Source organism: Protopterus annectens, chromosome 1.part1 (assembly GCF_019279795.1).
Source record: "Protopterus annectens isolate FY-2018-M chromosome 1.part1, PAN1.0, whole genome shotgun sequence".
Classification (NCBI taxonomy): Eukaryota; Metazoa; Chordata; order Ceratodontiformes; family Protopteridae; genus Protopterus; species Protopterus annectens.
In genome coordinates, this window is record NC_056726.1 from 1,435,109,827 (window position 1) to 1,435,132,985 (window position 23,159).

The following is a 23,159-nucleotide window of genomic DNA, read 5'->3' on the forward strand; positions in this document are numbered from 1 at the left end:
GAAGATAATCTAGATTTGCATGTATTTGTGATAGTTCTTCTATTGCTGGCTGATTAGATCAGTTCACACCTTTCTGTATTTATCTCTAACTTTCCACGTCTTGTGACATAGACTTATGTCTCATATGATTAGGTTTATGATCAAGAGTTACAAATGCAAGGGCAAAAACTGGACCTTTGACTGATAAGGATGTATCTTCTTGAGAATAAGACTGTTCTGCATACATATGATTCTGTGAATCATTCAAACATCTCCAAGAAGAAATTAAAATGTTCTTGAAGGAAATCTCTGGATCATCTACATTCCAACCTTACTCTTGTGAGTGTCTGGCAGGTTGTGCAATAAACATGTCATGGTCACATGGTAGATTGCTGTTGAGTGGTGGATGAAGCTAGCACTACATGCTGTGATGTGATGTGATATGACGTGAGTAATATCAGTATATCCATCCAGTAGGGCAATACAAGAAATCTGAAGGCATGCAGGACAGTGTGCATGCCATTGCTGACTGCTCCCTTGTGAGCTCTTTTCCCTTCTCATCTCCATGTTGGAACAGATCAAGCAGTACTGGGCTAAGTAATGAACAAATAGACCAACAGTGGCATCCCTAGAGAGCAGCTGCTTGTCACCAAGAGGAACATACAAAAACAAAATGTTTTACTCTACCTCTCCTTTTCTCAGAATCATGTGTCAGTCTTTACAGCCTTTGAAAATTCTCTGGGTTCCTTTCTGAATTAGATGCCAAATAACAGAGAAAAGTTAAAGTCTAAAAATGTTAAGGATATGCTTGTGCAGGCCATGATTAGACAGACAATCACAGGCTACATATTTTTTATGGTAGGGCACAGTTTGACTTTATGTTAAGGATTTCACCTTCTGGAGTCATTCAACATACCATATATTATCAGCTGGTGAGGAGTCATCTGCCAAGTTATCATAGTTACATTTGAGGATTACCTTCTAGATAAGACATTTAATTCCTTATAGTAACAACCTTGTTACCGTTATTCGTACACTATTTGTTCCCACCTGCATTACTCTAGTATTGTCTCTTCATGAGGTTCTCACACATTGATCTTAACTCCCAAAATATGTCTGAAACTCAGCAGGCAGGGCTTTAAATGTAACACCTCATATTACGTATATTATCTCTATTATGTGAGTTACACTGTTCACCTATGGTTGACTACCTGTTACAGAAATGTCCATATTCTAGATCTTAAGTCAGAGCCCTCAAACACCTCATAGTCACTGATCCTGCCTACATTATGGCATTCTGGTGCTCTGTACCCAGTGAGATACATCTGCTCTTCTGAGGGGGGACCTGGAAATAGATCATTGTATATGACTCAAAATGTTCATTAGACAGTTGTCTGACTGTTGAGATTAACTGTTTCTTTCTCTCATTTGGTTGAGCAGTTCTGGGGCCAAATACAGGAGGTCCCTAATATATCATTTTTTGGATGGGTTTATCTAATTATCTCAATCACAAAGAATATTCTTCAGCTTAAGACACATTTTTGAAGAACTGTTTTCATAACCTCCCATTTGCATTTTTGTCCTCGTCTGTAAAACTCAACTAAGTAAATGTTGCTATCATTGTATATACTCTATTGTTTATTTATTATATTGCTTAATTGCAATTGTATGAATTGTAAAATGGTTGTGGTCAAGCTCTTTAGAACATAAACCTGATAATACACCCTGTTATAGCCCATGTCTTTTCCATCTCTATTATTCTATTAAAGGCTATAGATCAATTATTTAAATTATTTGTATTTTTGGAAAGCTATTTGTCTTTGTGTTGTATTTTATAGTACTTGCACTTAGTATATATGATCAATGATCTGACTTGTTAATGAGCTGCTCTTTATGCCAAGGATATAGGGTTTGAATCTTACCACCTTCATTTGCTTATTGTCTTGCCTTAAGCATGTCAAATAACCAGACAGTGTTTTCATGAGCAGCTAGGATGCTTAATGGTGCCTTGGACTACATGCCATTTAGCTAGCTAGGAACCTATGTTTGTCTGCTACATACACATTATTGCAAGAAGTTCAGCAACATGTATTTTTATCTTCCTACAGCATTCCTTTGTCTACAGACTAAGAGGTTGTGTTTGTTATTCAGTTATAAAATTAAGCTTAGATACATTGCCTGTGCTTATTTTTAGTTATCATTTATTCTGTTTGTCATCATTATTATATAACAACTTATATAATATATTATAAGTACTCAGCATTTGTCAGGTTACTCTTTTACTATCAGTTTGAATTTTGTTGGTCTATTATTTTATTCTGTTTTAATCTGTGCCTGTTTTAATTATGCTATATTTATCATTTTGCCTACATTGAGACATCATGACTGGTAAGGGTCCTCAGACCAGTTCTCTTACCCAGTAAACAAATATTAAATAAATTAATTAATAAATCACATCTTGCCATGCTATTAATGCTATATTATGCAGTGGTGTGGATTATTTTTATTAAAATTATTAATTAAATCTCCCAAAACAATGGTATAACTATGGAATTATGTCTGCACAGTGCTTGGCCAATGCACTCTGAATTAAACAAAAATGCTCTCCTTCCACAGCACCAATAGCCATTTAGTAGTGCAAAGACATCTGTGCTATGCTCTTTTCCTTACTATATGGCAGTTTTAAACAAGAGAAAGGATTACTTTCACTTAATGAACTTGAATGGGTTATGAATTAAATCAAAAATCTTTAAGGAATAAAAGATATTAAGCAATGCAAATTTATGAAGTACCTTTTGAAACTAAAATTTAGTGATACAATCTTGGACTTTTAACTATTAAATTGAAATTATATAGCTTGACCATTAGATGTTTCAGATGTTTTTATGGTTTCTGTAATTTTCTACTGCTTAACAAATACATTTGTGCATTCTTTTATTAATTCTCTGCTTACTTTCATAACCCAGTTTAGGTTTACATGGAGATCTCAAAATTATGAAAAAAGAAGGGACTCAATACCCCAAATATAGCAAGCATGTGCATCAGAAAATATTGTCTGTCTAGCTGCATGTGTGAAATGCAATTTTTTTATGTAGGTAAGTGTGACAGGAAATAGAATAGAATACGTGAACATACTTCTAAAATACAAAGAAAACTTTCCATGACTGCATTTTATAAGTATATTAGTCAGAATGGATTTAATCATGCATTTAAATTAGGGTTATACAAAGATTTTTTAATGATTTAAGAAGTTCTAACTTCTTTCTATTTATAGATTTACAGAATATAGACAGATTAGTTTAGAACTGATATGTGTCTGGTACTTAATGCTGTGGCTAGTATTAAAGCTGTACTTAAGCAGAAGTGTAATACATTACAGGATATGTGTTATTATTTTAAACTTTGTCCAGAGAATGATTTTATAGATAGCTGTTGTCTTATTATCAATTTGCATTATTAAGGGCTGCATTTCCCTTTGAGGATTTTGTTTTTAATTATATTTGATTAGATAATAAGTGTTTGCGTGATTAATGTATCAGGATGATATTTAAACTGCTTCATTTCTTACATTGTTAATCACTGACAAAAAGCTGGTCTCAAAATCATTGGTGGTTTATGTTAACTGTTTAGTCAATAAAATATGCATATTTGGTATATTTGGTGAACTGCACTCTCTTCTTTTTTGTGTGGATTTATTTGCTAGTGACTCAATTTGACTGCTTTTACCTGCATTTGCTTCATAAGCTTGAATATATTCCAGCACTCACTGGGCAGACCACTGAGAAACTAGTCCTGAACATGACACCAGTCTATCACAGGATGCAGACATATGCTTACTCAGATATAGCATGTAGCCAAATAGGAAATCTGGATGATTTTCAATTTCCGTATGGCATATCAATTAGACGTGGGAAGAAAGTAAAGTTACCAGTGAAAACATATGTGGGCATATTGGAAATGCATGTTCTTCACTGAAGGAATCCCAGCTGAGAACCAAACTGAAGAATCACGTTGTGAGATACAGCGATGCTTCACCACTGTGCCATTCTTAATAAACACTAAATGCATGATCACTGTTTTAAAAACCTTTTCTTGACAAAATCAGGAAAATGGTAAGAGAATAATTATTCAGTTTGCACTAGTACCAGGCCCATTTACATACTCCACAAGAAACAGCCACTGAAACAATGAAAATATGTTACTGATAAAAAGAAACAGTAATAGGCCAAATGCACTAAACATTGTATAAAAGCACTAATTTTGCTTAGAATATGGATTATAATGTGATATAATCACTCCACTGCGGTGGTGGTGTTGCAGTAGCGTTGTCGCCTCACAGTAAGATGTTATCCTGTTCGATTCTCAGCTAGAGCATCTGCTGTGTGAAGACATGCGTGAATGGGTGTACCTTCATTGAAGGGTTTGCGTCAGGGCTGGCAACTTGGCATGTAAAAATCTACTGCCAATCATTAGCGGACCAGAGTTCAGCTGTGGTGACCCCTAACCAGGAAAAGCCGAAAGACACAATAAATGTGATATAATCACTCCAGTATGTATTGCCTTCATGGCTTTAACCCTTGTGACCAAACCACAGCAGCCATACATTTATCATTTTATTTATTTATTTATTTATTTAACATTTGTTTACCAGGAAAGTTCAAGTGGATCAGGAACCTATTTCCAGAGGGGGCCCAGGGAGAAAGCCTCCAAATGATACATGAAAGTTAAGACATTGTACATGAAAAAAGACAATAGCAAGTATTAAAGCACACATTAAATAAGTAATGAATACTAAATAAGTATAGAGAAGTAGATACAATAGTAAAACATGTACTAGACAGGCAATACTAAATAAAAGTAATGTGATAGATTACAATTTATTTTTTCAGGTAGGATTAAGGTGAAGAGTAAGAGTCATGCAGAGGTTCAGAATATTTGAAGCAAGCATATGCTTGGAAGAATTATGGAGTAGGATGGGAATAGTTAAAGGTGTAGAAATACAGAAAGCTTCTTAGTTCGATATGGTAATGGTTAATGGATGAAATTCACGGTCTAGGGATCTCCAGATGTAGAAAGAAAAGGCCCTAGACAGTGCATGGCGTTCACCTGTTGTGAAAAGTGCAGGGGTAGGTCTAATTACAAAGAAAATGTTTTATAGGGTGTGTTTGAAGTTGTTAAAGCACTCAGTGGTAGTAATGTCTCAAACACACACTAAAAAAAATAACGCTTAGCTTTATCACTGCGTTTTCATCACAGATGATACGGACTTCATCAGATAAAAACAACATCACCCATCCATTCCTATATGTATCTTTCTTAATTAACTACTCAATCCATTAATTAGCTGACAATAAAAACTAAAAGGAGACGTGCATAAAATTACAACTAAACAACCATTCTTCTTTGGTGTTAAAGATAAAAAGTGAAACATGCAAACCAAGAATGCATATAAACACCCAAGAATACATTGTTAAAAGGGTGCAAACCTATAAATAATTTAAATACCCATAATAAAGGACTGGGTGTTAAAACTTTATTTAAAATCTTGAAACCACATGCCAAAAAACAAGTAAATAAATAAGCAAGTACTTATGAGTCGACTTAAAATTCACCATACAAAACTTGTGTGTTATAAATATATATGGACAATGTAAATCAATAATAAATAAATAAGGGCATGATGAAGGCCGAGTACAATGACACTATGACTTTCTTTGATCTCAGTGTTATGGCTTTACTTATAAGCTGACCCACACAGAAGAATTTCCTTACTACTGTAGCTACCTGGTGGTCAAAGTTTAAGTTTAGGTGTTCCTAGGTCCCTCACCACTGGGTCTACTATTGAAATTATAATTTGCAGGAATATATGATTTACCTAAGGGTATGATTAAAATTGTTTAGCATTTAGTCTCAAACCATGGTTTTGACATCAGTCATTTGTCATTTTTAGGCCTGTTTGTAGGATGTCACCATTGTTTGGGGATTCAATGATGGCTCCTAGGTTGCAGTCATCAGCAAACTTGGTGAACTCAAGGCCCCCAACATTGGCCTTCATTTCAGTAACAGGTTTTTTTATCAGAGGTGGATTCACCTGTCTGGACAACGTGTCCTGTCAGTGAGCCAGTTTGCTATCCTTCTGATGATGTAGGGATTTATGCCTAACTCAGTAAGTTTATCTATGATCCCCAATTGTGTTGAATGCATTGGCCAGGTCTAGATAAGTGGTGTGTACCATTTTACCCTCATCCATATCCTTGGAGACTTTCTTGAAGAAGTCCACCAGAATGAGCAGGCAAGACTTCCCTTTGACAAGCCAAATTGGGTCTGGTCCAATGCTACTTCACTTTGGATCGGTCTTCAGTATATTGATATAACACTGCATACCAAGTTCATTTTCCCCTCCATTCTAAGACTATTTTAATCCATAATTATTTATTGAAACTGAATTTTAAAGTTGCCTATAAATTCATTTCAATACTCATTATGTGCAGGGACATACTCTCTGTAAATAAATGCTATACTGGATTATGGCTGACCCTTGCACTTCTTCTCAAGCTTCCTTTGTGAATCACATTTGGTGCTGATTAACACTATCAGAGAAATAGGTTTCGGCATTGGCAGAAAGGGAACTGATGAACACTGTTAAAGAGGGTGCTGGTCAGGAGTGGCAGAGGTCATGCTCATTAGCACTGGATAAATGAGCTGGTCAGAAGAGACTTTTCAACCATAACCCAAGCCAGAAGGAAACAACCATGCAAACAGACATTAGTTACAAAGAACAGAAAAAAGTATACAAGGAATATGAATAGTAACACATCTGGAAGTAGATGCATGATTGCCTAGTTACAGAATGCCTTAAAAACTACTTAAGAAACAAAGAAAGGAAAATTCAAGATTTAGATAATATTAGCTAAGTCTTAGTTAAAATCAATTATGGAATGATTAATTCCCTTCAGTTCTCAGTTCAGATCAATTATGAGATGATAATTTCTCTTCAGTGCTGACTGGGGGGTACTCATCAGCACTGGTGAAAGGGAGTTGATGAGCAACAGTGGCAGAGGGGGAGTTCTTTAAACATCACTGATGAGACTGATGAACATTGTCAGAGGGGGTACACTTGAGCATTGACAGAGCAGTAATGCACTTTTACACTCTAGCAAGCACTTGTTTTTATATCAAGAGGTCAGTGGATTTTCCATGTAGTTCACTGGGAGGTAGAGTGGTTTGTTTATTTTGGGGAAACACTTGAGATTTCTGCTTGTAGATTTATTGGCTGGAGGGCTTATTAATCAGCTTATCTTGTTTTTTAGTGCCGTTATAAATTCTGCACAATTGAGTGGCTGCTGGCTCATTTATACAAAGCAAAGTACTTTTATTCAATAATCACACTTTTATAAGTTGTTTAAAGTACACTGCTCTATCTGTATCTTTAAGTTTATTTCTGGTAGCATTTCACTCAGGGCACTCATTTACTTTGCTTTGATATTAGGAGGAATGGGATTATTGATCTAGTAGCAGTAGGTTTTTCATAGGTTTATAGGTTAGTACTAAGCTAACTCCCTTGCGAGCAATTTTAAGCCTAGCCAATTATCTCCTGTGAGACTCAAACCCTGCACCTTGTATTTATAAGGCAAACACCTTAACCATTAGGCCACCCTCCCAACTTTACCTGTTCTATCTGAGCTAACCATTAGGCCACCCTCCCACCTTTACCTGTTCTATCTGAGCTGGGGAGTGCACACAAGGGCTCTAAGTATTTTTATGCACTTTTTTTATATACTGCAGCTGTACTTTAGTGGTTCAGAAAAAATGCACTGGCTGATTCTGATTTAAGTAGTTACTTGCACTGTAGTACATTGTATCTGTTAGTTGTAGGGCTGGTGTAGGTAGTTTGTGTGGTCTTGTTACACTTGTGCTCCAAGCCAGCAATTCTACATTAAGAAGGTGTTTTTCTGCACCATTATGGAAAAAGTAGGCTGCTCTAACCTATCTGAGGTGGGGATTTCTGGTGGTAGGCTTATTGTTTGCTTTCCTGATTGGTAGTTAACTTAAAACTTGTTTCCCTGTGCTTATATTTAAGCTTCACTTTTGTGCAGTACTGCTCTTCACACAACAGTGGTTAGCAGTGCTCTGTATAAATGCAAAAGCCTTGAAGCTAAGCTTTTCCCTAAACAACTGTCATTGAAACCCTTTCAAGCTTTTCTGCTGGTCCAGGAGCAACTCGGTTGTGTACTGAGCAGAGTTGCCTTATCGATCAACTTTAGCCTACACAAAGTATAGGACCTTCTTGCAATCTCAGTGCTACAAGCACAGTCCTATCAAACTGACCCATTTTCTTTCCTAATAAAACATACAATAACAGCTTGCTATCATGGATTTGCAGTTTTCCATCATCTCTCTGGTCACCCTGATAGACATAGGTATCCTGGAGCAATGTAGCAATTGCTTCTTGTATACTGACAACTATTTACTCTTGAAACAAACAAATACTTCATGTGAGAGATATAGATATGCTATGAAATTGGAGGCAAGACTCTTACATCGAATTCCAAACAGGTTATCAACGCACACACACACACACACACACACACACACACACACACACACACACACACACACACACACACACACACACACACACACACACACACACACACAAACACTTCACACATTAAATAAGAACACAGCACATAAACCCACATATGCAGGAGTACTCACTAGTAACTTACAAGAAGTTCCAAGTTCTCACAAATAAAAAAACCCTTACACACATAACAATGCAAAAAAATGCAACACATAATAACACACACACTAGTGTCTCAACAAATAAGCCCATAAGGCATAAAACCACAAAATGTAATGTGCTGGTCATAGGTGATTACAATGTGAGACACACGGCTGTTCCCCTCACCAGGTTGGATGAGGACTGGGTTACGTTTAGCTGCCTGTCAGGTGCTAGGATCCATCAAGTCACTCAACCACAAGTACTGGTATGACTGCATCATAGTTCATGTGTGGGTAAATGACTTGAGATGTACCTCACTGGACTCTATGAAGAGAGACATGAATGGGCTCTCAGATTATGTGTCACAGGCAAGTATAAGCTTAACCTTAAGCAGCATTCTATCTTCTCCAAGGATGATGCCACAATACAAATAAAAAATGATTGAGTTTAACAATTGGCTTAACTTCTGGTGTCAGACCAAGGGGATCCAATATCTGTTAGCCTCGGAAGACATGGTTGATAGGCTACTCTGCTTTGCCAGAAATAGTCTGCAACTTTCATATCTAGGCTTTCGGATACTGGCAAAGGCATTAGCCACCCCTATTGTGCCTTTTATAGGCAGTGTCACAATAACCAACCTTCCAACATAACAAAATCCTCTCTAGGTAAACTCAAGGTTCTGCTGTTTAATGCTAAGAGTCTAAACAGGAAACTGCACTCCCTGGAAGCATTCCTCACTTTGGAAGATGTTGACATCTGTGCAGTCACTGAGGCATGATTCAAAGGCATGGAAAACACCCCAGCCATGCAGGGCTACAATGCCTTCCATATGTTCAGACCACAAACTGAGTGTGAAAGAACCAAAGGAGGAGGTATATCCATCTTAATTAAGGATAAGTACACATTGAGACTGGTTATACAGTATGAGTTTCTTGAGCTACTCCATGTTCAAATAATGGTATAGGCAAAGTTCCCTACCACATCATAGCTAGCTACAGATCCCTCTCCATGAAACAGGAAAAGCATACCACATACCTGGACTTACTGGAGTCACTTACCATACAGCCCTATACCTTACTCATGGGTGATTTTAATTATCCTACCATTGACTGGAAAATATACATGACCACAAACATGCTGGCTCAGAGGTTCTTGGAATTTGTCAGTGTAAATGCTTTGGAACAGCTAGTCAGCACACCCAGAAGTGGCTTAACTGTCCTAGACATACTACTCACTAACATGGGAGAGCATTGCATTCCCTCTCTTTGATGTCCACCCTGGTAAGTTTGGACCATAAATCAGTCTTGGTCAATTTAATCATAAGATCAGATACCCCATCAAGCTCAAAAATGCTTAAGAATTTTTCAAAGACAAAGTACCTCCTACTAGGTGATGGTAAAAGTAGTTTCAAATCCCTCTCAAATGAAGGTAACATGGATTCCTATGCAGAGGTGTACACCATTGCCCTCTATAACCACTTGAGCAGTTGTATAGAATCAGCTGTACATGACTGGATTACAACCATGTCTTGCCAAAAACAAGCCATCCTTATGGCCCCCAAGTATTAACAAGCTGTGCAACAAGAGAAAGAAACGAATGTCCAAGAACAAGAGGGAACTGGCTCAGCAGAGGAAGAAATCCCTCTCTAGCTTAAAATAAAAAACAAATTAGAGATCTTGTCAAGTCCTCCAAAGCTAATTACTAAGCAAAAATATCCTCCCTAGCTAAGGATAATCACAGGGCATTCTTTAACTACTTCTGGAATCTAAGTGTAAATACCCAGCTATGCACTGAACTGGTTGTAACTGGCACCACCCATACTCAGCTAGAGGTAATAGCCAACCTGCTAGCTGACAGATTTGGAGCAAACTTCACCCCTCCATCCCCTCCAGTCATCACCAAAAATATACCTACCACTAGTCCACAGCCTGTTAACCCAAGACAGCAGGTCATCTCTGCACTGTCCAAGAATAAAAACATGGCATTAATGGGACCAGACAACATCCCAGGTTGCCTTTTAAGCAACTGACCTACCAGACTCATTTGGATCCCTGTTTAACCACAGCCTGTAAACTGGCTATGTCCCAGCAGAATGGAAGATGGCAACAATAAACCCTCTGCACAAAGCAGGACCATCAACTGACCCTGGGAATTATAGGGCCATAAGCTTGACTAGCCCCATCTGCAAGGATATGGATAGAATCATAATTGACCTTATTAACAAGGACATAGGTAAGCTCCAAACACTGGACACAACCTAGTTTGGATTTGTTAAAGGTACATCATGCCTGTTAAACATGGTTGATTTCTCTGAGAAAGTCACCAAGGCCCTGGACGAGGGAAAGACAATGCATACCACCTATCATGACCTAGTCAAGGAATTTGACACAATCCCTCACTCAGATATTATAGAGAAACTCTCCCAATTTGAAATTAACCCCTACATTACTGAATGGGTAGCCGACTGGCTCACCAACAGGGCTCATAGTGTCAAAGTGGGTGACTTCACCTCTAGCAAAAGACCAGTCAACAGTGGTATACTACAGTGTTGTGTGCTGGCTGCTTTCCATCTGGAATTTATTTCTCAGACATTCTGGCAAACATAGATGGCCTGTAGCCGACCAAATTCACTGACAATTGCAAACTGAGAGCAATCACTGAGTCTCCCAATGATGTTATATACTGCAGACAGGATTAAAGCAGACAAATGATTGGTGCTAAAGCCAATGATTAAAGCTAAATGCAGAAAAAAATGCATCATTATTCCCTTTGGGAAAGCTGGCATTCCTGCTAATTACATTATAGACAGCACATACCTAAGTGTAGACCCAGTGTTACATGATCTGGGTACTCAAGTTGATAGCAATCTGAACTTTGACCATCACATACCCACAGTAGTAAGGAAATCCTTCTATGTGGCAAATCTTATAAGTAAAGGCATTGCATCTAAAGCTAAGGATGTTATAATTCGATTATACTCAGCCGTCATCAGACCAGTAATTCAGTACAGTGCTCTATTTTGCATGTACCTCAACAGACCCCTGCAACAATTGGAGAAACCACAGATGTTTCTCACCAAGAGATTATGGGCTACACAAAACAAGTCATACCCGGAAAGACTGAAAACCCTGTCACAGGATTTTGTCTCCTACAGATTGCTAAGTGGTGAGCTGTGCTCAGCTTACAGGGCAGTCTCTGACCTGGCCCTAATGGAAATACTACAAAATCATAAATCAAACTGCACGAGGCTCACTCGGTCCAGGGATCTTAACCTATCCTCTACCATGAGCAGGCCATGCTGGAAAGATAGATACATCTCCCACAGACTGCCAATTCTCTGGAACAAGCTTCCAATTCATAGTTTCATAGGTTCATAGGTTCAAAGGTAGGTACTAGGCTATTGACCCTGGGGCCTTTATAAGCCTAGACAAAAAGGTTGCCTGGCATTTGCCACCCAAGAAAATTATTTTCCTGTACCCCTGTCAAGCAGTGTCACAGAAGTGATCCCCAGGGTGAATTTTCTATTTCCCATAGGTTCATAGGTTGGTACTAGGCTATCTGCCCGAAGGCATTTTTAAGCCTAGCCAGAATGTGTTGGCTTTCACTGCCCCCTTAGATTAGTTCCCGGTGCCTCTGTCAAGCAGAGCCACTGAAGTGATCCCCGAGGTAAACTTTCTGTTTCCCATCCACTCATCAAGGTTTCTTTTGAAGAGTGTTAGCAAGGAGCTCTGCCTAATGTAGATTGGAATCTTGTTCCAAAGCATGGGAAGTCTCTGGGACAGGAATCTATCCCTCCAGCACATCATATTTATTGTTGTGGTGAGCTTTAGATCCCTAGAGCATGTGGCTCGAGGGGATAAGGTTTTCTTTAGGTGGAGCATGTCTATCAATTCTGGGTTGGACATGGCCTTGTATGTCAGGCAGAGATAATCTCTGAGTAGGTGGTATGCAACCGAGTACAACTGGAGTTTCTTCAGTCGAGCTGCATAGGGCCAGTGATCCTCTTGGTGAGGTACTTCTGTGGTCTTTCCAGCTGTTGCAGGTGTCTTGTAAGGTACATCCCAAATGGGGCATTGTACTCTATGATGGGTCATATGAGTGATAAGTAGAGGGGCACAATGACCTCTTTTGATCTGGATGTGAACCCTTTTGTGATTAGGTGGGCCACATAGAAGGATTTTCTAACCACTTTGGCAATGTGATTATCAAAGGTGAGGTTACTATCTACTTGGGTCCCCAGATCCCTTATTATGACTTCTGTATTTAGGGGACTACCACCTATGTGGTAGTTTGTGGGTACTTTGTTTTTTCCAAAGGGGATGACTATGCACTTTTTGGCATTTAGCTTGAGGCCATGATTTTGACACCAGGTATCCATCTCAGTGAGACTCTTTTGGAGGATGTCTTTGTCAGCCAGAGAGTCAATTATAGCCCCTAGTTTGCAGTCGTCTGCGAACTTGGTCAGCCATAGTCCTCCTCTGCTTGCCTGTACCTCTGAGAAGTATATGCCAAACAGGAGGGGACCTAGGACTGAGCCCTGGTGAATGCCACTTGTAACCGGTTTAGAGTCGGACCTAGCTCCATCAACTCTCACCATGTGGGTTCTGTCCATGAGCCAATTCGCAACCCATCTTGTGACGTAGGGGTTTATGTTCAGGCTAGTGAGCTTGTCTATAATACCAGAATGGGGAATGGTGTCAAAGGCCTTAGCGAGGTCTAGGTAGGCTGCGTGTACTACCTTTCTTTCATCTATAGCCTCGGTTACAGTCTCAAAGAAGTCCACCAGGTTTAGGAGGCATGATCTGCACTTAACAAAGCCAAACTGGGTAGGGTCCAGTGTTTGGAGTTTCCCAATGTCTCTGTTAATGAGTGCCATGATGATGCGCTCCATAGCCTTGCAGACCAAGCTAGTCAGGCTTATAGGGAGATAGTTCCCGGGGTCTGTTGTGGCTCCTCCTCTGTGGAGCAGAATAACAGTTGCTGTGCACCACTCTATGGGTATGTAGCCTGTGGAGACACTGAGTTTGAACAGTGTGTGTTTAGGTGAGGGGTTAGTTTGTCTTTGAGCTTGTGGGGGATGCAGCCTGGGACACTGTCTGGTCCCATTGATGCTGTGTTTTTTGCTTTGGAGAGGGCTGTTTTAACCTGAGTGTCTGTGATTTCAGGGACTCTACATACTTCTGGTATGGTTATGGGCCCTTTTGGGGGTGAGAGGGGGGTGAAGTTTGCGCTAAACCTGTCTGCCAGGATGTTAGCAATATCAGTGGGTTCAGTGTATTTTGTGCCATTCTGCACTAACTTTGAGCCTCTGAGCATTGCCACTTAGATTCTTGACATAGCTAAAGAATGCCTTGTGGTTATCTTTGGAGTCTTTGGCAATTTTTCTTTCAAAGCTTGCCTTGGATGATTTTATGAGGGATCGTTATTTCTTGCTGATACTGATCAGGGATGTCTTCTCTTCTTGGGATTTTACTATTTTCTGTACTAGTTTTCTCCTTCTATTGTATAGCTTGTTTATGGCAGGAGTCCACCAGACTGGTTTCCTTTTCTTAGAGGAGTGAGTCTTGGTTTTGCTTGGGATGGCATTATCCATGCATTCTTGTAGCTGTCCATAAAATGCATTAGTAAAGGACTTTGCAGTTTGAACAATGTTATCCTTCAGCATGGGGGCTTTGAAACTTTCCACCTTGGTCTTAAGTAATGTGAAGTTTGCTTTTGAAAAGCTTTTCATGGTGGTTTTCTTGTCCAGGGGTGGGGGCGGAATATGGATATCCAAAGTGATTTGTTTATGGTCTGATCTAACCAGCGAGGGGCTGACCTCTGGTGTGGAACAACGGTCGCCCATGTTGGTCATGACCAAGTCCAATATGTTGTAACCTCTGGTGGGAGTGTTGACCAGTTGAACCAGGGCATTTCAGTTTATAAATTCTAGGAAAAGTTGAGCAAGGGAGTTAGTACCTGAGTTGTTAATATGTTTCTTAAAGAGGGCCAATAAGGAACTTTGCTTGACATGAATGGGTAGTTTGTTCCAGAGTATGGGAAGTCTCTGGGACAGGAATCTATCCCTCCAGCATGTTCTGTTTATTGTGATGACAAGGTTTAGGTCCCTGGAGCATGTGGTTCTGAGAGATTGGGATTTCTTTAAGTGTAGCATGTCCAACAGCTCTGGGTTTGACATAGCTTTGTATGTTAGGCACAGATCACCTCCGAGTAGGCAATATGCGACTGAGTAGAGCTGGAGTTTTTTGAGACGGTCTGCATATGGCATCTGTTTGAGGCCAGTAATCCTCTTAGTGAAGTATTTCTGTGGCCTTTCAAATTGTTGTAGGTGCCTTTTGAGATACATGCCAAATGGGGCATTGTACTCTATAATGGGTCTGATGAGGGATGAGTAGAGAGGAACAATTACCTCCTTTTTTCTAGAGGAGAACCATTTTGTGATGAGATGAGCCACATTGAAGGATCTCCTTACTACTGTGTTGATGTGGTTATCAAAGTAGAGACTACTGTACACCTGTGTCCCGAGGTCTCTTATCACACTTTCAGTGTTTAGTGAGCTACTGCTTATATGGTAGTTAATGGGTACTGAGTTTTTCCTAAAGTGGATGACAATGCACTTCTTGGCATTGAGCTTGAGGCCATGATTTTGACAGCAAGCATCAGTCTCTGTGATGCTCTTTTGTAGAATGTCTACATCATTAGATGATTCTATTATGGCTCCCAGTTTGCAGTCATCTGCGAACTTTGTTAGCCAAAGACCTTCTGTGTTGGCATGCACTTCAGAGAAGTAGATGCCAAACAGGAGAGGATCCAGGGCCGAACCCTGTGGTACTCCACTCGTCACTGGTCTGAAGTTGGACTTGGAGTCAACTACTTTTACTGTGTGGGTTCTGTCAGTGAGCCAGTTGATTGCCCATCTTGTGACATAGGGATTTATGCCCAGTTTAGTGAGTTTATCTATAATTCCAGAGTGGAGGATGGTATTGAAAGCCTTGGCGAGGTCAAGATAGGCTGTGTGCACTACCTTGCCCTCATCTATGGTGCTAGTGACTGCTTCAAAGAAGTCAGTCAGGTTTAGTAGATATGGTCTACCTTTTACAAACCCAAACTGAGTGGGGACCAGGGTTTGGCGGTTACCTATGTCTTTGTTTCTTAGCTCCAAGATGATACATTCCATGGCCTTGCAGACCAGGCTCATCAGGCTAATGAGGCAGTTGTGTCCAGGGTCCATGGTGGCACCCTCTTTGTGGAGTGGGATAACCGTCACTGTGTGCCATTCAGTAGGCACATAGCCTGAGGTGAGGCTATGATTGAACATGGTACTTAGGTGGGGTGCCAGCTTGTTCTGTAATTCGTGCAGTACACAGCCTGGGATGTTGTCTGGTCCCATGGATGCTGTGTTCTTGACATATCCGTGATTACAAGAGCTTTGCATTCTTCTGGTATTAAGGTTGGCCCTTTGTAGGGTGAGAGGGGGATAAAATTAGCACTGAACCTATCCGCCAGGATGTTGGCAATATCAGTTGGTTCTGTATATTTACTGCCATTGTGCTGTAGCTCAGAGCAGATCTGGGTGTTGCCATTGAGATTCTTGACATAGCTGTAGAATGCTTTGGGGTTGTCTTTGGAATCAGTTGCAATTTTATTTTCATAACTGGCTTTGGAGGATTTTATGAGGGATCTCAGCTACTTGCTGAGGCTGACCAGAGAGTTCCTCCAATCTTGGGATTTTACTCTTTTTTGCAACAGCTTCTTCCTTCTCTTGTAGAGCTTGTTTATGGCAGGGGATCACCAGATTGGCTTCCTGTTTTTGGAGGATAGTGTCTTGCTTCTGTTGGGGATGGCACGATCCATGCATTCGTGTATGTGCTTATGCAATGCATTTGTGTAAGATTCTGCAGTCGTATCTCTATTTTCTGTCTGCATGGTTGTCGTGAAGTTTTCCACTTCTGTCTTAAGAAGCATGAAGTTGGCTTTGGAGTAGTTTTTGATGGTGGTTTCCTTAATGTGGGGGTGGGGATGGGATATGGATGTCTAATGGGATTAGCTTGTGGTCGGATCTGACCAGCAATGAGTTGACCTTTGGTGTGTAATACCGGTTACCCATATTGTTAATGACCAGGTCCAGGATATTGCTTCCCCTGGTGGGGGGTGTGGACAAGCTGATCCAAGGTGTTGGAATTTATGAATTCCAGAAAACATTGAGTGAATGAGTTGGTACGTGAGTAATTTTCCCAGCTGATGGTGGGGTAGTGGAAATCGCCCATAATTAAGGTATTGGGGTTGTACCTTAATATTTTTCAGTGTCTTAAGACATGAAGAGTGGGAATCCTGGGGCATGGTGGGCGATCTGTAACAAGCTACAACCTGGATTGCAGTCTTGCCCAGTGTTAGTTGCACTTGGATAATCTTGGATGCATTATATTGAGCAACTAGCCTGGAGGTGTGGATATCCTTAATGAATATGGACACACCTCCACCTTTAATGTTTCGGTCCAGGTTATGTGGCCGAACAGTGTGGTATGAATTATAGCCTGGTAATGCATGGGGTGCTCTCTGGAGCCTTGAACCAGGTCTCTGTCACTGCACAGATGTCAATGTTCCCCATTTTAAGGAGTGCCTCGAGTGAGTACATTTTGAGGTTTAGATATCTAGCATTGAGTAGCATTACCCTCAGAGTTTGCTTGCTTGTACCTGTTATGGTGGTGAATTTAGCATTTGAACCTTGCCTAAAAAAGGCACTATAGCAGTGGCAAGAGCCTTAGCCAATATCTGGAATCCCAGGGGTGACAGGTGCAGGCCATCTCTGGCAAAGCATTGTGGTCTGTCGACCATGTCGTCCCAGGCAGACAGATACTGGATCCCCTTAGAATGACAACAGAAGCTTAGCCAATTGTTGAAGTCAATCATTTTGTCCTTGTACTGTTGCATCATTCTGGGCAATGGCAGGATGCTACTCAGGGCTAGGGTCATACCCTCCTGGGCTACAAGATCTGAGAGTTCCTCCATGTCTCTTTTCATGTAGTCCAGGGAGGTACGTCTCAGGTCATTCACCCCAACATGGACAATGACAGAGTCATATTTGTACTTGTTGTGGAGTGACCTGAGTGCATGCATTATGTGGTAGATCCTGGCACCCAACAGGCAGCTGACAGTAACTGACTATAGAGTCACCTATGACTAGTGTCTTGGGTACGTTGTTTTGCCTTATGGGCTGAGGTCGAGTGGCACACTGATTTTGTGGGCTATGTGTCATTTGGGTAGTGTTGGGGGTGGTGGTTGTCTGCGTTTCAGTTTGGGTGGTCTCTGTTGCTTGGGCAGATTTTTATTGAGAGCCTCCATGAATGTAAGTGTGTGCTTTCTGTTTCTATGTGTGGGTTTTGGTAGTGTGGGTTTTGAAGGACTATGTGTTGAGTGTGGTGTGGTACAGGTGTTAACCTTCTCCTCTTGACTGTCTATTCCAGTCTTGGCTGGAGAGAGCTTGGTTTCCAGTTTGGCTATATAAGTGCATCTCTCACAGGTTGTAGGGTTGGGTGGTAGGAGGAGATGGTTGTCAGTAGTATACCTGAGGCAATTGCTACATTGCCCCAAGATTCCCAGAATCATCAGGTGGACAGGATAAAACACTGGGAGCTGACCCATTGACATGTCTGGATAGGTACTTATTAATTTAAGTACTAAGAACTGTTTTTCTCTTGAGAAGTGAGGACAGTTGAGTGCTGTAGTAATTTGTAGTTTATTTAGTGCTTACAACAAGTTCTGAGCAAGTGCTGAGCACAAGGAAACAGTTTTGAGTGCTGAAACTAAAAAACTGCCTAGTGCTAGCTAAAACTAGCTAGTTTTAGCACCAATCCCAAGAAGAGAAGCAGGCCACAGCCTGTTTGGTGATCCACAGTCTTATCCCAGATGATGCAAGGGTCTGCAGGCTTGTAGCCTTTTTCTGGTAGATGCCTCAAATAGCAATCAGACCAACCAGGTATGTTAAGCACAGACACTCACTCTCCAACCAGAAAGAGTCAGGAATCAATGCACTTTGCTCTTACTCTCACCAGGATCAGAACATAAGCACAGATTCTAAGCTGTCACCTATAAAGCAGTTATTATTATTCACATGAAACAGAGCACCTCCCTGAAACTCTTCAAACACAACCTAGATTAATGTATGGGTGACCACAAATTCACTCCTGGGGTAGGGCCCATGAACCTCCCTGGATAGAGAAAAAATTTTATTAATTACCATAGACCTTTGCCTCTATGAACTTCACTTACCTAACCATCAATACCTGGGGCAACTTAGGATAAATGGGTCTATATTATAAGATCGAAACTTTAGTTAATCAAATAACTAAAAATCGATCTTATAATATTGAAACCTAAAAATCTCAAATGTCCAATTTAACCCAGGGAAGCACTTCCCTTGGCCATTATGCGAATTATGATCTTTTCTCCAATTTGGAGTGATCTCGGAGTTGGTATATTTAGTTGGGGAGGTGTGGGATTCAAAGTCCACCACTTTATTTGGGATTTAAATTTATTTTTTTTTCATTCAGCTAAGGGAAGTGTTTCCCTGGGTTAAATCAGCCATTCAAGATTTTTAGGTTTCAATATTATAAGATCAATCTTTAGTTATTTGATAAGTTTTGATCTTAGAATATAGACCCGGGATATATATGGCTAAACTTGTAAGGGCTCTTGGGCCATTTGCCTAGTAACCTTCTATGAACCTATGAACATATGAGAAGTATTTATCAGCAATAGCAAGAGTTGTTGAATAAGGGGAATCTGATAGACAGTGGCAGAGGGGTGATTATCACCATTGGCAAAGAAGATGTTCTTTAGCAGTGGCACATGGCTTGGCAAAGAAGGTTGCTGATTAGTGTGTGTTCTTACCAGCACTGGTGGAGGGATGGTGGTCAGTAATGACAGCCAGAAATATAGACTGATAATTATTGGCACTGGCAGAGAAGCTGATGACAATTGCAGAAGGGGTGCTCATCAAAGTCTGCCCAGGAGGCATGTTCATACACTTCAGTAAAGTGCTCCTGCATGGTGGAAGGTTGGTAACAACTGCATGCTCATTTGGTATAATAGTTAAAGTCTTCAGCTCATACACACAAGGTACAGAGCTTGATTCTAATCCCAAGTCATGGGGTGGGAGTTCAGCATATTGGGTACAATGTTATGTTACAGGCACAAGGTGCAGGGTTGGGCTCATACGCTGGGTAATTAGCTAGGTTTAAAATGGTCCACATGGGCAGTTAGCCTAGTACTAATCTATGAACTTAAGAAGGCTTATCTTCCACTGAAATCATCATAGGCACTATGTCTCTCAAAAATAACTATCTGACTTGTGCCACACACACACACACACACACACACACACACACACACACACACACACACACACACACACACACACACGCACACACACACACACCAGCTTTTTACTTGGCAATGAAATCAATACTGTAAAGTTGTAACTGTTGTTTTTGTAATTGTTTCTTTGTTTGCCCCCAGTCACAGCTATACCCAGGAGATTTGCATCTATTATATCCAGCAGTAAAAAAAGCCCAAGTAAATGCCTTACAATGACCTGTTACAGTTGTATTTGCCTGTTCAGTTGCTGTTTCCTCTTAATGGCATTGCTTGCTACTTACTGAAAGGCTGGAACTATTCATATTCATTGTGCTCTGTGATCAATGGGTTGAATGCATACTTTGTGTTTTATATATTTGCATGAATTCTTGCTCTACTTAACTACATTGATTTCTGACATACATATGCGTGAAATGGCAGCAGTTGTTGTGAATGAATGACATTTCCCTGAATCACAGCTGACTGAACAAATTTGAAAGAAATTACAATTCATTGAAAACTCATTTCATTGAATCATGATTGACTGAAAATTGTAAAATAAAGAAGTAGTGATTCATTGTATGTATTTTTCTCTTTTCTCAACTGTTGACTGACTACAGACCTAATATATTTAACACGACTGTACTGCACAGAGGATAACCCCCCCCACAAAACAAAACAAAAAAAAAAGATATGTCTTATCTAATTAATTTTTTTATAAACTAGGTTTGTGCATAGATAGTAATTCACAATGTTTTTTTTTTCTTCACTGCTGTATAATTAGTATATCTAAGTAAAGGGCTGCTGTGATACAAGTGAACTTCCACTGGCAAAAAAAAAAAAAAAAAAATAAGACATGTTTGGTGCAATACAATGTTTCCGTCAAATGTGTTGCTATGAAATGTGCTTACAGAAAATGTGTTTTCAGTCAGATTTGTTCAGTCATTTGCAATTCAGTTAAAAAAAATCAATGTGTTTTTTTTAAATATAAATATTATACGCCTTAAGGTCTTCTCCTCAGTTTACCACTGTAAATGAGTTCTGACAAGATGGAACTATCAATTAATTAACAAACAATCACACATCAAGCAAAAAATAATCAGCAGAAAATGTTCATTTTTTTTCTGCTACCAAAGGAAAATGCATTCAATAAAACAATCCAAAAATTGTACATAACTGAAGAACTTGGATACTACAATGAAATGTTGAACTGCACACCCTTTGGCATCAGAAATCTCAAAACCTAATGCCTGAAATATGGAAGGTTAAAAATATTAACTTTAAGTGTTATTTATTTATTGGTTTGTTTATTTATTTTATTTTATTGTTTGCATGGAACAAGTCACCCAGTACCCCTGATGTGGAGAACAAGCAGTACACCAACTCCATGGTCACACCAGGTCAAACAGGAAAGAATTCCCCCAAAAGAAAAGAGTCACTGCCAGAGTTCACTTAAACCTTTCACTGGCAGTATTTTCCTAAGAAAAAAAGAGTGATCTGTGTTCTGTTCCTAGACTGCCTTTTACTTCTGGCAGTTGGAGCTCTGGGAATTTCACCTTGATCACCTGCAGATATATTGAAAAAAGAGCTATCCCTTCATTCTTGAACCCTGCAACAACCACCAGCATTAGTAACATGCAAGCAGCAGATTATCGTTCTCCACAAAAGAGGATTATTGCCCTAATAAAAATTTATCTCTTTTATTTTTTCCCTGACACCTATTTTAAAGGCATATTAACTTAAATTGTGTGCCTAGCCTAGCCTTATATTCAAATCCTATTCTATCCATAGTATTAATCTTACATTGCAAATTATGACTACGATAAAGCTTTTAATATATTTGCCATTAGCATATTTATTTATTTTTTATTTTATTTTTTAAAAATGTTTCTAATATCGACAAGGTTTCCACCAATATTTTTCCAAACTCTGTGATACATAATTTGTAGAAATCATTTATTTTGTTTGAAAGAAAAACAGGCAATGGACTGCATTCCTCTTTTAAAACATTTTTCTGATAAATTACATCTACATTGTCTGAAGATAAGCGAAACTATCATAAAATATTTTAATTAGCACCTATTATCTCTGCTTAAATTTTACTCATACATGCTAAAAGGTTCTAGTGTTTAAAAAAAATGATCATTTCATATAGCATTTCAATGAAAATATATACTATACCTATAACAGGAGTTATTTTACTTAACAGCTAAAATAATAAATCAAGACCTTTAACAGTGGGCTATTACATTCCTTTCCAAACTGGTTTGTAATCTGAATAAAAAAGACAGTAAATATAATACTGCATTATATTTCAAATGAAATATTTTATGATCTAAATCTCTAATATAAATTTTACATTTATATTATTTCTAGTAAGTCATAAAGAGGTGAAAATGACTTCATGTGAATGACGTTCCAGGTCCTATTCCTCATAATGTGTTTTATAAAGAAAAAACATATAGAAAAAATGTGTTATTTTACTACAGAACACAAACATTATCCCCAAATAAGCATTATGGCAATATATGCATATATTTTAGAGTGAAATGCTGACTTACCAAAGAAAATACATTGTATTATCCTACACATCTTCAGAGCAGTGCCAGTGCTAAGTTGTCATTTCTTCTTTCCTCTTCTAAAACCAAGAAACTGTCTTCAGTAAAGTTATTAAAAACAGCAAAAAAAAAAAAAAAAAAACGACGACTCCTCATCTTCCTCTTTTGCAGGAACTGTGATGCATCAGATAAGGAATTTACAGCAAAGTGGTCTCTATATTTAGGCTATGCTAGTAAGAGGCATATTTTTAAAACTCAGTTGTTTGATACTGCTTTACACAGACACAGCAACATTATATAATTAAATTAAATGATCTGTTATCTGGGCAAATGAAGTAGTGCTTCTTAATGGTCCGCAATATCTGCCGTAACTCAGCCTACAAGGGTAAGAGTAAATGAACTACATGTGTACAGTTTAGAGCAGGTGTTAAACTTATACATTATGGCGAAGTAGATGAAAATCAGATCTGATAAATAAAACAGACATAAATATTGAGAGAACATGAAAATTGCACACAGACAATGAACAGACATCATGGCTT

At 39.3% G+C, this 23,159-nt stretch overlaps 1 protein-coding gene across 1 annotated transcript in view; it reads right to left on the minus strand.

The window, feature by feature from the left end:
- LOC122816369 (deleted in malignant brain tumors 1 protein-like) overlaps window positions 1-22,687 on the minus strand; it is a 785,349-nt gene extending 762,662 nt beyond the window's left edge. Inside the window, exon 1 of the mRNA XM_044089117.1 lies at window positions 22,621-22,687. Within this exon, the coding sequence (XP_043945052.1) occupies window positions 22,621-22,651 (31 nt within the window). The 5' untranslated portion in view covers window positions 22,652-22,687. The remainder of the gene's footprint in view (window positions 1-22,620) is intronic.
- Between the last annotated feature and the right edge of the window lie 472 nt (window positions 22,688-23,159).